We start from the raw sequence: 15345 nt of genomic DNA on the forward strand, positions 1-15345 counted from the left end.
AAATTCGCGAGCGGCAGAGCGGCTGCCCAAGGTCAACCCATGGGGGAGCAGTGACGCGGGGAGCACGTGACCGTAGGGATGGAGACGAGAGCAGCCGCGCGCGCCGGGAGGAACTCGCTCCGACTCGGTTTCCTAGCAGACGACATTCGCTGCAACGAGCTGGCAGTGTAGAAAACGCCGTTCTTTTCCTTTTGTTGTCCTTACTGCGCTTCCATCAAAGCAGACAAATCGTTTGCACGTGTCATTTTGTTCTTTGTATTTTTATCGAATCGTGACACCAACATAGGTCCGGACGGGGGAACCTACGACACTCCGCACTTGTTCGCAGTAGACGTTTCAGTTTTTTTTTTTTTTTTTTACTACTCTGGTGCAGCCACGTTCGAACAGTTTACTGTTTTCTTTTCCTTTTTTTTTTAGTGGTCACGTACCCCGAAGACGACAAATGCCGCCGCCTCTTTACTGCAGAATGCCCATAGGCAAAAAAAAAAAAAAAAGAGACGAGCTCCTTCACAAACCCACAATGTCGTCGACTGGGCCGCTTGCATCCGCTTGCCGGCCCATACGGCGCACCAACGCCTTGCGGCATTCGAGAGCAAAGGTCACCGAAAGCCCTGTGAAAGCTTAAAACCCCAAGAACAAATTCTTTCTTTTGCTTTTTCATGGCCAAGTGCATGTGAGTGCAACATGACTTGCGTGGTAAAAAAAGAAAGCTGGAACAGAAATAAACGTGACTACTGAAGTTGTTTAATTGCACTCTTATAAACTGCACATTTTCATCATTCAAGGTTTAGGCGCGTGAAAATCGATCACCGAAGTAGAAGGCTGGCGAAACTTGCAACCCAAGCGCACCAAAGCAAGCGAGCCCGGAGAAAGGAAACCCGCGGATAACGGGCGCTTCCCACAACCATCACTGCGCATCGCAGAGGCGCGCGCCGCGCAAAAGCGGTGCATGTGAAACGAAGCCGCGTCCGAGCGTCCTGCTGCCGCTCGATCGCCGCGGGCCCCGCCGCTCGGTCGCTCGCATGTGAAACAGGCTTTAGGCATGTGCCGCTAGTATTTTGCGATATCGGATTGCGAAGTGCTGGTGGCCACATTGTTAAGATCACATAACAATGAGGATTTCTTCATTTCTTTCATTTACAGGCCTCCCGTTCACGCGACGGTAAAACCACTTATTTACGGGGCTGGCTGCATCTACACAGAAGATTTGCACAATCCGAAGTGCAAAGACATATTCACATGGGACATAGACACAGGCATAGTGTCGCCTTTAAGTCTCAAGGTCAACGACACAGTCCGACTCATCAGTAAAAACAAGACAGTAACTGTAACACTTGAGTTTAATGGTGCATCGAGTATAACGTGGAGCCAAAGAAGAGTAAATCCGAGCAAAATGAAAAAGCCGGCGGCTGTAGTGAAACAGGTATGTCCACCTAGTTGTACACAAACGACTTCTCTGTATGTTAAAAATTGGGTTTCGGTACCAGATTTACGCTGGTTGAAAATTGCGGTGGGAGACATCAGAGTAACTCAAATATTCACCAATGAGATCATCTCTTTTCGTTATTTCTTAGTTATATCCGTACGTATTTTGTAATTTCGGATTGGAGCTAGTGTGTACTGACGCCATATGCACTGGGCACGAGTCGATGAATTGGCGGAGCCGTTCTAAACAGAACAATATAAACACGAAAATATGAAAAACACGTAAACAAAACTACTTGATTGATAATAACAATACGATTAAGAATATTCATTTGATGTAGTGTCTGTTATATTTTTTTTTTTATTTCTCCAATCCTCCAAGGATTCTACCATCGCACGTGCAGCAAACCTTCCTTACGTAATTCGGCATCAGACTTCCTATAGTACGCGCTAATTCCTGAGCAGATCCTAAGCGCGATAATTTAAACTGTGGGTAATTTCTCGGATTTGTACTCAGTAAACATGTTGTGGATAATGTCTAACTTTAATTTCGCATTTTCTAGCCGTGCCATGTCGTAAATAACTAAAGGTATATTAGTGACTACAGTTCTAGATTACTGCTCCTGACAGAAATTATTACTTCCACTAATGATGAATTTAGAGGAATGGCTGCAACTGCACTGCTTGAGCTTTTTACTATGCAATGTATTTTAAGGGTAAAAGGTCATCGCATAACCTATCCATTTTTTTTTTCATTTCAGCGACTATAGACGTTGAAGAGCCTATTATAATACGCATAAATATAAATGAGTTATTTTTCGCTTCCTTATTTATTCACTGTATTCAACTGCCCATGGGGCATTAGAGTAGTTGAGCAGTCCTTGTGCTTTTAAATCGTGCTACCTACGCTAGCTAGGTTGCTCTTATTTTGCGCATGCATTGATTTACTTTGGCACATCTTATTTCATGAAGCTCTGTTCTCATTTCGCTTTCCAGGAATGCAACTTCAGCGCCGAGGCCGATTTTAAGGGGTATGTTGCGTACAGACTCGAAGAAGTGAGAGGAGATATGCCGAATTACGATACTTTTGACATAGTCAACCTCAAAAACCATACGAAAGGGCTGGAAGTGCACGGCGATACGTTAGTTTACAACGTAACTGGTACATTTCGACACGAGCTGGTGTGCAAAAATGAGAGGGCTAAACCGCGCGGAAATATTAGACGCCCAATTAAATAAATTAAGCAGAGTACTGGGCTAATTTGTCTTCCGACATACCAGTAGAACTATAGCGGAGCAACGAAAAGAAAAAACACTTCAGAAGCCCTTGCCCTATCGGGAAAATGGGGGCAAGTGAAGCATGGCGCGTGCGTGCTTGACGTACTGCTTTTCTTTCTTTCTTTCTTTCTTTCTTTCTTTCTTTCTTTCTTTCTTTCTTCCTTTCTTTCTTTCTCTCTCTCTCTCTCTCTCTCTTCCTTTATTTTGTTTGTTTTTTTATTCACGCGAACACCGCAAAGAAGTGACGCTCTTTCGCCTTTTCTTCTCGGTGGTTTGCGTCGTCGAATTTTCTTGTAAACATGCACCAACTATAGCCAAACAGCAAGTTTTACTAAAGTAGCGACAACTGCCTGCCCTCCCGATCCTCTCTCACGAGCGGCCGGCGTCTGCCGCCATGTTATTCCTAACCTAGATTTACGAAGCCACGCACCTTTCAGTGGACAATATGCGGACGCGAAGCGCATTTCTCCCCCCGCTAAAATCCCTCGTCACTAGCGAGCGGGACACGCGTCCCCCGCTGCTTCATCAGGCGATGTAAGAGCGTTAGGAAGAGCGTGGCTACCTATAACGAGAGTTACCCAATGAGAATCATCGGCGGCGCTGCAATGGTTGTCGCTATTTTGCAAAGAAGAGAAAAAAAGTTTAGGGATTTCACCTTTACTGAGTCGGACCTATCCTGTCATTGTTTGAAGTGCCGCGTTATGGCTACGCATGTCCTCGACGATAACAGGGGCCCAGGACCCCTCCTAGATCTTGCATTCCAATACTGTTTACTTCCCACCTTTTCCCCGCAAAGCTGGGGACCAAAGGCATGCCACTGTAAGGACGTCGACGCTTCTTTTTCATTTTTGCTTCCATTGCAAACCTTTTCTTTCGGGCTTAACCAATGAGGGGGATGTTGCGGCGAAACTTGGCTATTCTACGCACGCCCATATGGGCAAGCTGGCGCTCGTTGGTCCCTCTTCTGTCCTTTTATCATGTCTTGCCGCGTGATTTATAAAAAGAGAAATGGGAATTTGTCCGCAATTTGTGCGCTTCTTGTTTATTTTTGTATTATTACAGCGAAAGCTGTTATGAGATCATTTCACCGGCCGTTTTTGGTGCCGTAGATGTCCGCCGCCGCCGCCGCCGCCGGTGTCCGTAACCAGTATCGCTCGAAATAAGAAAAAAAACGAAATAAGAAAAAAATTCCAGGATGGAACGAGGTTCGAACTTGGGTCCTCTGCGTGGGAGCCCAGTATTCAACCTCTGAGCCATGCCGGTGCATGAAACTGCTTTGCAAAAAGGTCCTATACAGGCTTCATGTCGGGAAGGAACCACATTAGCATATGCAATATAGCGTGGTAGGGGAGCAAAATAACCACCAAGCGTCGCACAACGCGAATTCTGTAACCAGGCGTCACACAATGCGAATTGCGCAACGAATAGGTTGTTGAATGCTTCCAACCCATTACAAAGGGCTCTGCCATAATTCTTCATCGTCATCAAGAACAGGGGAAATAGCTAACTTAGAGCATATGCTCTGGCGATGCCCCTCGTTACTGGGCAGTGAACAAGCCGACCCAGCCAAGTGGAGCTCCGCCATCAGAAGCCCCAACAAGGGGGATCACATTAGCATATGCAATATAGCGTGGTAGGGGAGCAAAATAACCACCAAGCGTCGCACAACGCGAATTCTGTAACCAGGCGTCACACAATGCGAATTGCGCAACGAATAGGTTGTTGAATGCTTCCAACCCCCGCCACGGTGGTCTAGTGGTTATGGCACTCGACTGCTGACCCGAAGGTCGCGGGATCGAATCCCGGCCGCGGCGGCTGCATTTTCGATGGAGGCGAAAATGTTTGAGGCCCGTGTACTTAGATTTAGGTGCACGTTAAAGAACCCCAGGTGGTCGAAATTTCCGGAGCCCTCCACTACGGCGTCTCTCATAATCATATCTTGGTTTTGGGACGTTAAACCCCAGATATTATTACGAATGCTTCCAACCCATTACAAAGGGCTCTGCCATAATTCTTCATCGTCATCAAGAACAGGGGAAATAGCTAACTTAGAGCATATGCTCTGGCGATGCCCCTCGTTACTGGGCAGTGAACAAGCCGACCCAGCCAAGTGGAGCTCCGCCATCAGAAGCCCCAACAAGGGGGATCAGCTTTGGGCCGTCCAGAGAGCCCACGATGCGGCGGTCAGGCTAAGCCTGCCCGTCCCAACGTGGGAGAAGCCCACTGCGCGCTAGTCGCGTCTCTCAGGACTATATTTAATAAAGTTCCACCATCCATCCATCAAGAACAGCATCAACAAAGTGCGCATAATGCCTTATATGCGTTTAGCAGGTACCAACGCTCTCCGTAGAATGACGAAAAATGGCACAGTGCTTGCTGCCCTACTTCTCAAAAATTACAATGATTTATAGCGTAGTGGGTTCTTCGCAAGTGCACTTGTATTGGTTGCCAAGGATAAGGAAGCCCATAAGCGCATGATCCACTTCCTCGGGGTCTCAATAAAATTACAATGATTTATAGCGTAGTGGGTTCCTTGCAAGTGCACTTGTATTGGTTGCTAAGGAAGCGCCCATAAGCGCATGATCCATTTCCTCGGGGTCTCAGTAAAGTTCTCCCCCCCCCCACCGTATCTCTCCCACGTCAACGTATGTTATACAGCATGACGGGAGAGGGAAATAGCGACCGGGCATCACCCAATGCAAAAACATAACTGGTGGGCCGTTTAGAGATTCCAACCCATTACAGAGGGCTGAGCCATAATTCTTCATCGTCATCAGTCGTCGCGTCAACAAAGTGCACATAATGCCTTACAGACGTGTAACTATTGCCTCGCTTCTCCGCACAATCACGAATAATGGCTTAGTAGGTGATTCCCAACTTCACAAAAAGTGTGATTTATGGCGTAGTGGGTACCTTTCTAGTGTACTTGTATGGTAGCCCCAAGAGAGCTTAACGGGCTCTAGAAACGCCGCTCTTCCAGCTTTCGCTGTGACTGTGCTGCGGTTTCAGCGCAGGCCTGGCGTTTTTCGCGCTGCAATTACATTTGAAGGCTCATCCTGTACTCGACAAAACTTTGTACTGGGAAGAATAGCGCATAGATTCTGGCTAAGATTGCACTGGTTCTGCTGATTCTGCATAGATTCTGCTGATTGCAGAACGGAAACTCACAAAGCCAAGATACACAGGGCAGGCGCATCATGTGCACTACGCAAGCCGTGCGCCGCACATACTTATACGTTCACTGTAATTTTTCCTTAAACTTGCTGCTGTACTAGTTGGTACATGCTTCATAAGATGAACATAACACTCAGCACCAAAAAAAAAAAAAAAAAAAGACAGGCGAGCAAACGTAGCTGCATACAGGGGTGCGTGCAAAGAGTGGTTTTCAAAAGTTTCGACGAAATTTTGACGTTTGAAAATATGGTCCCTCTTTTTTGCGAGAAGATCGTTTTTATAGATTGCATTTCTCATCTACCAATCATGAAAATTGCGCCATATGGCTCAATATTTCCAGGGACAAGATAGTGTTCGTATATACACTCCGCTAAGTCTTGGCAACATAGTTTTCGGACGCCATCGGACGCCATGTAGGTATACCTGCTGCATTTTGCACGCTAGAAATGGCAAAGACCATAGGTCTAGCGTGTGGACAGATTTGTACGTATGGAACGGTGAGAAAGGACCAGCCAAAAGTTGGTTGTGTTCGGTCACCCGGTTGAAATTAATTAAAAAGAACAAGATATTCTTCCCAAATAGTCTCTGTGTGAAATAAAGATGAAATTGTTTTTCTCGAACTTGTCAAAACAAGTGATGTCTCCAGTGTAAATGCTTGTTGTCAAATGTGGATCATTCTTATTCAAAATTTAGCGTAGATTGGCTGCAATTAGTAGTTTCGTGAGCAAACAGCAAAAAGTAGATTCATTCAAATTCTGTGAACATCCACTGCACGTCCTGACGAACCAGTGCGACAAACTTCGGGGCCAACCAGGATTCATTAATAGCATTTTCAACTGACATATTACAACTATCAAAAAGAAAAACTTTCGTTGTGAACCTTATAATTTAATAACACCACTTAAAATATGTATTCAATACAATTTAGGAATCATATTATCTACCTGACCTAGAATGTTATGAGCAGAGCCGTCTAGTTTTTAATCTAGAAGTGTGTCAGCGCGAGTTAATTGCGTAGACAGGCAGCCTACCACCTTGGAATATGACAGCATCGAAACTGACGGCCAAAGAAAGAAAGGAAGTGCTGTTGGGATTTCCCAAAATGACAGAAAGCGAAGTCAAGCTGTTCTTTTGCAGTGAAAAGTTAACTGCTGCATTCTTCTGAAGAGGATGGGGCGTGCTTTTTGCCAGAATAACTAAAATGAGATAAAACTCCCACAGGATGTGGCACTGGTTTTGACACCTGGAATCACTTGCAGGAGTGAATATATTCAAAAATGCTGCCAAGGTCTGCATACTAACTCCGACATCCATTGACAGGCTAGGCAAGCATTCGTCGTAGCTTACGATTTCAAAGCCAGTTTTCCCTGATGTTAATGGATGACAGCAGTACAAGGAATGTCATTATTCATTGTTCACTGCCGCTAAGATCGCATCCTGCGTACTATCTCTATGTGACGCGTGTCTATGGTGTGTTCTATGCAACAAACGATGCAACAAGCAACCATCAAAAATGTTACAAAAGCTGGATAAAACAATATTTTAGCTGTGTGTATTATACTTATGAAGTTTCACCAGCCTAACTTACGCATGCTTTACATCACTTATTTCTGTTTTATGGAGTAAATTCGGACCTTTGGTGTTTCTTTTTTTAATTTTTCGGTTTTCATGCCCTGGGCAAAAGCGAGGTCTTGTCTTTTTTTTATAATTTTGTTTTTTCTCAGCTCTCACATATCTGTAATCATGGTGCTCGCCTGGCACAATTCACTGCGGCAAATTCTACGGGAAACTTTTTTCCTAAATTTTGGCCAGGTGACCAAAAGCACGAATTCTTCTTTTGATTGTTTTTTGACAACACATTAAAAACACTAAGAAAATGTCCCAAACTGTTTCAGCACTCTAATAAAAAATCGTGTATTTGGGGAGTATTTTTTCCACACAACTATAATTCTCATCTACCTCGCGTACTTTCGTTGTGTTATCACGGCGTTCCCGGCACTTCGATATCTCGGTCACGAATGGCGTGCGCGTTATCAGCGTGACACAGCATTCTTGATAGGAAAGTGGCGAGAGCAGGGTTTTCAAAAAAGGAAAAGCGAGCAAGCGAGATGACGATTATGGTTGTGTGGCAGAAGTACTCCCAAAATACTCGTTTTTTTATTGCGATGACAATTATATGGACACTCTCGGTGGATTTTGCCATCGCCGTTGCCGTCATGTCCCGTATATGTATGTGTATATATAAAAAGGCACAAAAAAGAATAAATGAGAACAAAAGAAGCCCGAACCACTCTACTGGGGATTCGAACCAGTGACCTCTCGCTCCGCAGCGCGCCGCGTTAGACAACTCTACCACGCGCTATGCGTCCGCCGGCAAAATAACGGCAAGCTATCTATATACACCATTTACCGCAGGCGGTACGCAGATCTGAAAGGAGCTTGAGCGTGTTCTCTATCACGCAACGCTCCTACATTTTCTTTCAATTTGAAAACTTCCCTTGAGACGCGCACCAAAAAGCGACCCCTTTCTGTACCCACTCGCGATGTGGAAAAAAAAAAGAACTCCAGGCACACCTTGCGTCACCGCGTGGCAGGAGACGCAGAGGGGTCACTCCACGCGCCGCCTTTAAAAAGAAAAATATCTAAGAGCGTCATGTTCTGCACAGTCGACAGTTGCAGAGCGCTGCTCGAACACAAAAGACGTAACAACTGTGACAGTTGTTAGTTCGCTCTTGCCAGGTGTATACATGTTCGTTCTTTTCGAGCGTCCATCTTTGTGCTTCAGCGGCACGCTGCAAGTTTCGAGCTAATTGTCGTTCTTCGTGTGACATTCCAATTTGCTGCTATCCATTAATTGCTTCACCGCAAGGGCGAAACTGTGACGTTTTTCTTATAGTGAGTATATCGAAGTAACAAAAACTGAAGTCGCGCATATTTTCAAAAAAACCTTTCCAGGGGTTACTGGAGGACGCTGACGGCGCCGTGAATTATTTTTTAATATGTTTTCTCAGGAGATGTTGGCGATCTCACATCTCACCAACTACTCCTTTTCACAGAAAATAATATCAGTGAAACTCACGGACGTGAAAAAAAGCTTACACAAAATAACACCTATAGTCAGCTCGGATAGGTCAGTGCCGCCATAAAGAATAGCATAAGCACGAAGTCCATTCACATGACGACACGCACACGCACACGAAATATGTTTACACAAAACGCGGCACGTAACGAGACAACATCACGTCAAAATATATACATGCAATGACATTTTAATGTGTCCCAAATGCTATTCTCATTAATGCCCAAGGATAATGCCCGCTTCTAAAAATTTGCTTAGTGTCGACAATGCCCACTTCACGGCTTTTGAAATGCCACGTGCCTGCATTGAAGGATGCTCCCTTGTTATTCTTAATAGCCACTAAAGAGAAGAACCATTTTTCTCGAATAAGTAAATTACCGTTTCACAATACTGCTCTTGTCGTGAGAGGACGCTTAGTAAGCGAGGAAGCGCGCGAAGAGAACATGCAGGTAGCAGTGGTGGTGGTAAAACTCTATTGCCCAAAGAAGGGGTCCTGAAGGACACTTGGCTAGGCGCCAAGTGTAGAGGGCACCTCCCACGTCGGGACGGACAGCCCGAAGCTCTCCGCCGCCTCGCGGGCCTCCTGGACAGCCCGAAGTTGGCCTTCTAGTTAAGCACTCTTTAGCATTTTGTCCCAATGCCCCTTGTCCTGCGCGTAAGTGTCACTTGATGCACAATCACATAGCATATGGTTCAAGTCTACACGTTCGCTACACTTTTCACACACATGTTGACCGTCGTAGTCTGTGTCGATGTGCTTCATGCTGCAGGGGTTGGGGTAAGAGTTTGTCTGGAGCAAGGGTAACGTGACCGACTGGCTGCTCGTTAATTTCTTATCCGGGAGGGGGAACTCTCGTCTGCCTAGATAATAGTGCTTAGCCAGCTCGTTGCAAGTGCATAATTGATCCCTGTACTCGATATGTGGTGTAGCGGGCGAAACCGGAGTGACGCAGTCAATGAGTCCTCGCGCCGCCTCGTGTGCGGTCTCATTGAGATTCCGCAGGCCGCCCCCTGAGCTGCCCATGTGTGCCGGGAACCATACGATGGAGTGATCGGTTATGTTACTTCCGCCTGAGATTCGTAGCGTCATCTTGTCTATCCCGCCCTTGGCGTAAGCTCGAGCGGCTGCTCTAAAGTTGTGAAGCTCGAGTCTTTGAGAGCTCGTGCTATCGCTGAGTGATAGGTGGCGAGACACTGGAAGTTGTAAAGGAGTACGTCTACTTAGGACAGGTAGTAACCGCGGAGCCGAACCATGAGAGTGAAATAACTAGAAGAATAAGGATGGGTTGGGGCTCATTCGGCAAGCATTATCAAATCATGAATGGTAATCTACCACTATCCCTCAAGAGGAAGGTATATAACAGCTGCATCTTACCGGTACTTACCTACGGAGCAGAAACCTGGAGACTTACAAGAGGGTTCAACTTAAATTGAGGACGACGCAGCGAGCGATGGAAAGGAAAATGATAGGTGTAACCTTAGAGACAGGAAGAGAGCAGAGTGGGTCAGGGAACAAACGGGGGTTAAGGACATCATAGTTGAAATCAAGAAGAAGAAATGGATATGGGCCGGGCACGTAGCACGTCGGCAGGATAACCGGTGGTCATTAAGGGTAACTGACTGGATTCCAAGAGATGGCAAACGCGTGAGGGGAGACAGAAAATTAGGTGGGTAGATGAGATTAAGAAGTTTGCAGGTATTACGTGGCAGCAGAAAGCACAGGACCGGGTTGATTGGCGGAACATGGGAGAGGCCTTTGCCCTGCAGTGGGCGTAGACAGGATGATGATGATGATGATGATGATGATGATGATGATATCGCTGCACGAGCTCCGGCTTCTTTTGCAGGTAGCAATGCCTTCTCGAAGTGTAGTTAGCTGGGCCAGTTGGTATGGATCCATGGAAGCTGCTTTTCGCGCTGCTTACTACCATGGCCTTATCGAAGTTCCCGAGCCAACTCAATGTGACGTCACAGATTTTTACGGTGTCTACAAGGGCCCACACGGTTTTTAATCGATGAAAATGAAGTACGTCGTCCTCTGGGGGAACAAGATACTTCACGCACCAAGTTTCCTGAAACGTTGTTGTATTTATGACGCTCAAATGCGCAGGAATGTTTTGAAATCCGCAACGTCACGCTGATATTCATGTGCAGAGATTCCGGCGGGAAATAAAAAAAAATTAAACTTGGACCTTTATTTTCTCTTGTATTAGTAAACCTGCGATTGTGAAATTTATGACAGTAGAGTTTTAAGGTAGGTCGCCACCCTCTCAAATGATGTTTCTTTCAAAAGAAGCGAATTTTTATTTTTGAGATTATAAGAATGTACAGACATTCAGAAATGTGGTGCAGAGAAAATTACTTTATCTGGTTATGTTCAAGAGCTACGGTCTTTTCATACCTGCCTAAAACCGAAAATAACGTGTTTGGAAGACTTAATCCTTGTTTTAGGGGCGAAGCTCCTTATGCCGTGGGTCTGTCCATCCTCCGTTTGTTTGTAGCGTTGTAGTAGCCACCTCTAGCTCGTGAGAAGACGACGTTGACGAGTGAGACTCTCGTGCGTGTTCGCCTGTGTGGCATTCTTTCTTCTTTACTGCGCGCGTTCTGGTATGCAGTAGAAGAAGAAGACGACGTTGACGAGTGACACTCTCGTGCGTGTTCGCCTGTGTGGCGTTCTTTCTTCTTTACTACGTCTCGTGTTTTCAACGACACCCGAAGACAACATTTCAAAAGTAACGCGCCATGAGGCTCCCTCTTGGCACGCTTTCTCTTTAGCTCGGAGTCGCCAGATGGAAGACAAGGCTGCGGAACGGAGGGCACGGAAGGCGGCGGCAGCGCGCGCTCGCAGACAGAACCCTGAGGTGAGAGCCCGCGAGGCCGAAGCTGCACGTCGACGCCGCGAAACAGATTACGCCGTTCGAGCCCGCGAAGCCGAAGCTGCTCGACAAGCTGCACGGCTGCGGCGAGAAGACCCCGCCGTTCGAACCCGCGAGGCCGAAGCTGCTCGACAAGCTGCAGGGCTGCGGCGAGAAGACCCCGCCGTTCGAGCCCGCGAGGCCGAAGCTGCTCGACAAGCTGCACGGCTGCGGCGCGAAGACCCGCCGTTCGAGCCCGCGAGGCCGAAGCTGCACGGCTGCGGCGCGAATCGGATCTTCAAAAATGTGAAGGACCGTGAAGCGGCGAGAAAGCGCGCGTACCGGCAGGCAGAGCCCGAGGCTGTGCGAGCACGTGAAGTGGCTGCAAAACGCATCAGGCGGGCTCTGCCCGAGGGCGCCGACGCGCGCTTCTAGCGGGTCTTCCTTGATAACAGTTTCGGGCATAGTTGCGGTGTGTGCAACAGATTGTGGTTCTCAAACAGTCTAGTCACAATATATTCCATCAAGAAGGACCACGCTCGCGCCAATGTCATCGCCGTGCTGCAGCGCGAGTTCGCTTCGCCTCACTCATCATCATTCACCACGTGGATATGCTGTGACTTTTTTCTCGAAACCTGATTTTCAGTTGTTTTTCATTGGGCAAGAGCTCATAGCTTTTGAATAAGTCAATATTTTTCTATTAAACGTTCTTTGTTTCTTTCTTAGACATTAACCTGTGCAATCAACTAGGATAATTAAAAACGGTAAAAAGTTTAGACAGTACACAATTTCAATTGAAATGCACAATTTTTAGTTTTTCGCCTATAATATATGTTAATAATGATGACGTCACAGAGACCCTAATGCACGGCCTACATACACAGCTATAGCGTTGTCAAGCCATTTTTGTTTCGTGCTAAGGGAATGACAGTTATGACTAATGCCGTGATGGGCGTATTTTGGGTAATTTATGTGATGGTAGTATAATTAGTTTTTCTTTACCTAACACACTTCAAATATTTTTAAATGCCCTCCTCAGAGAATACACATAACAATCAACTCTGGGACATAATCTAAAGCGTTTTCAAAACATATGGCGACATTCCTTAAAAGAATAATTTATCCGTCTAAACTGATTCATTGTTTCACTTCAGTGACCCTTTAAGGGGCCCTGCTGCATTTTTTCAGTGGTCCGAAAACGCTGTCGGTCGGTAGTCGAGGATCCTGAGAAACACGTGAGCCAAACACTAAGGTGCAGCACGCGACCTGGAATTTACAACTGATTCTCAAGTCAGCTAGAAATCATTCCCTCTTGTCTCGACAAATGATGCCATAAACCCAAACTGCGCCATAAACCCAAAGTCCACAGCCATTGGCTCATTTGAGCATCGTGAGCTGTATAGCTACCACGGCCGCCGCGAAATGCCGTCACGTGCCCGCGCGCTCTAGCGATCACACTGAAAGCCGCGCGTTCGAAGAAAAAGAACAAGAAAAAAAATTGGCCGCGTATCTGCGTGCTCCGCTGCAAATGCCGTGTAAAGACGATGGAGGAGGCGCTGCGTGAGATATGGACGCCATCTGGCAATATGTCGGGAAACATGAGCTTGTGCAGAGGGTTTCCTTCCTCCGTGGCAGAGGGCGTTCGTCGGCGCGCATAGGCATTTTCAGCGCAGCCGCATTTTCAGCGCAGCTTAAGAAACTAGGATCTTTAGAATTACGTATCTATGTATTTTCTATTAAAGGGCCCCTCACCAGGTGACCTAACGAATTTTAGTTACACATTGCAAGTTGTTGGGAGCCCAATAAAGAGCATTATGCCACAAGAATTTTTCTAATCGGTCGGTTAGAAGCTGAGAAAAACAATAATTTGTAGCGGCGCGAAACCATGATGCGAGGAGGCGAGCTGCAAACCCTCGCCGCTCGCCCCGCGTAGCCTTCGCAAGCCAAATCCCTTCCCTGCCCTCTTCGGCACGCGAGCGGAAGGATCACATAACGCATACGCATGAACACGTCATGCGCACAGAATGTCACGAGCGCATGACGCGCCCGAACCAGCCCGAGCCCCCGAGACGCGAGCGGTGTTGTGGCGGCGTTCTTTGCGCTTCATCTCTGCAAGTTATGCCGAATGCGCCCTCGCCGATCACTTGGCTTTCAACCTATTACTGAGCACGAAAGCTGCAACATTTGTACGGACGCGAGACTAGCGGTGTGCCGCATGAACATCTAGTTAGACGCGGGAGGATAAATGAGCCTAATGAGCGCTGGAACGCAGTAGAAAATTAGTTTCGTTGTAAAGGGTGGCGTCTGCACGATGCGCAAAGCGCGAGAACACGAACGCGTGCGAAACGGAGGTAGATTAGTCTCGAATCTCGCTGCGATTCGCAGTAAAAATTAAAAAAAGAAAACGCACACATTCCGTTTGTGTGTTTTATTATTGCTCTCAAGTTTTATTCATCCACTCAAGCAACAAATTACAAAAACTACGCGTCGTGTCAAATAATTATCGCAGTGTCACGTGCTACTGTTGGCGACGTCAGAGCACACTCGTCTACGTAGAGGAGCGACGTCACAGCACTACTATCTACGTAGGGCCATTCTCTCATGCACGTCATCCCCTCATTCTCTGGGCGCGTGGACGCGAGAAGAAGGGCAAGCAGCGTTCAGCTTGAAATTTGACCCATTTACGCGGCGCGTAGCCTTGCAAATTTTGGCAGACGTAATGGTGAACGCCTAGTGCATGGATTGCGTTCGTCAGCTCAAAATTGTCAAACCTGGTGAGGGGCCCTTTAAAGGAGCACACCACCTAATACTTACCTAGTGATGTTGCGCCTCAGATATGCATAATTTTTGCATTTTGATCGACAATGTACACAAGTATGAACCTACACACCAGTTCAAGATGGCTGGGTTTTCAGCAAGTGGTTCAACTCACTGACCTCCATTAAAAAGGCTGGACGGCGCATCCTCGCTCTGCGAGGCGGGCGCTTGTGAAGCCACCGGAAGGTGCCCTGTTTGTCCCGGAAGCCGGCGTCTTCTGTGCGTCTCAGTCGCGCAATTCAAATATTCTCGGGTGGCAGCTGTTGTTATGATCGTTTTTATTTTTTATTTTTTCAAACTCTGCGATTACGCCTCACTTTAGACGCCGACGAACGCTACACGAAAGATGACAGACGCCGTGCCGACACCGTCCGAATACGGCGGAGTGCTGCAACGTACAAAATGCGTAAAAAGTAATGCAACTTTGAGGTGCTTGCGCGTGAAATGTTTTCCCTGACGACTTTTCCGGTCGATTCGTACAGTTCACTGCGCTACAAGCAGGTATTTCTTTAAAAAAAGAAGAGAAAAGCTCTTTTCCGGGACAAAAACGGCGGCTTCCGGTGGCTTCACGCCCGCGTGCTCGATGCGCCATCCAGCTCCTCCTAGTGGAGATCAGTGGTTCAACTTTGGCCGGGTGGCTGAATCGGGTGATAGACAGACAAACAGAAAGACAGACAGACAGACCAAAATTTCTGCGTTTAAGTTCCCCAAGAAAGA

General features: G+C 46.9%; 2 protein-coding genes across 3 annotated transcripts in view; one reads left to right on the forward strand and one right to left on the reverse strand.

The window, feature by feature from the left end:
* LOC119405137 (uncharacterized) overlaps positions 1-3804 on the forward strand; it is a gene marked incomplete in the record, with an annotated part of 10051 nt that extends 6247 nt beyond the window's left edge. The window contains 2 exon segments of the mRNA XM_037671934.2: positions 1144-1423; positions 2422-3804. Coding sequence (XP_037527862.1) covers positions 1144-1423; positions 2422-2664 — 523 coding nt within the window.
* LOC119405138 (U2 small nuclear ribonucleoprotein A') overlaps positions 1-15345 on the reverse strand; it is a 456304-nt gene that overhangs the window by 410654 nt on the left and 30305 nt on the right. The window lies entirely within an intron of this gene.

Source organism: Rhipicephalus sanguineus, chromosome 9 (assembly GCF_013339695.2).
Source record: "Rhipicephalus sanguineus isolate Rsan-2018 chromosome 9, BIME_Rsan_1.4, whole genome shotgun sequence".
NCBI classification, from domain to species: domain Eukaryota; kingdom Metazoa; phylum Arthropoda; class Arachnida; order Ixodida; family Ixodidae; genus Rhipicephalus; species Rhipicephalus sanguineus.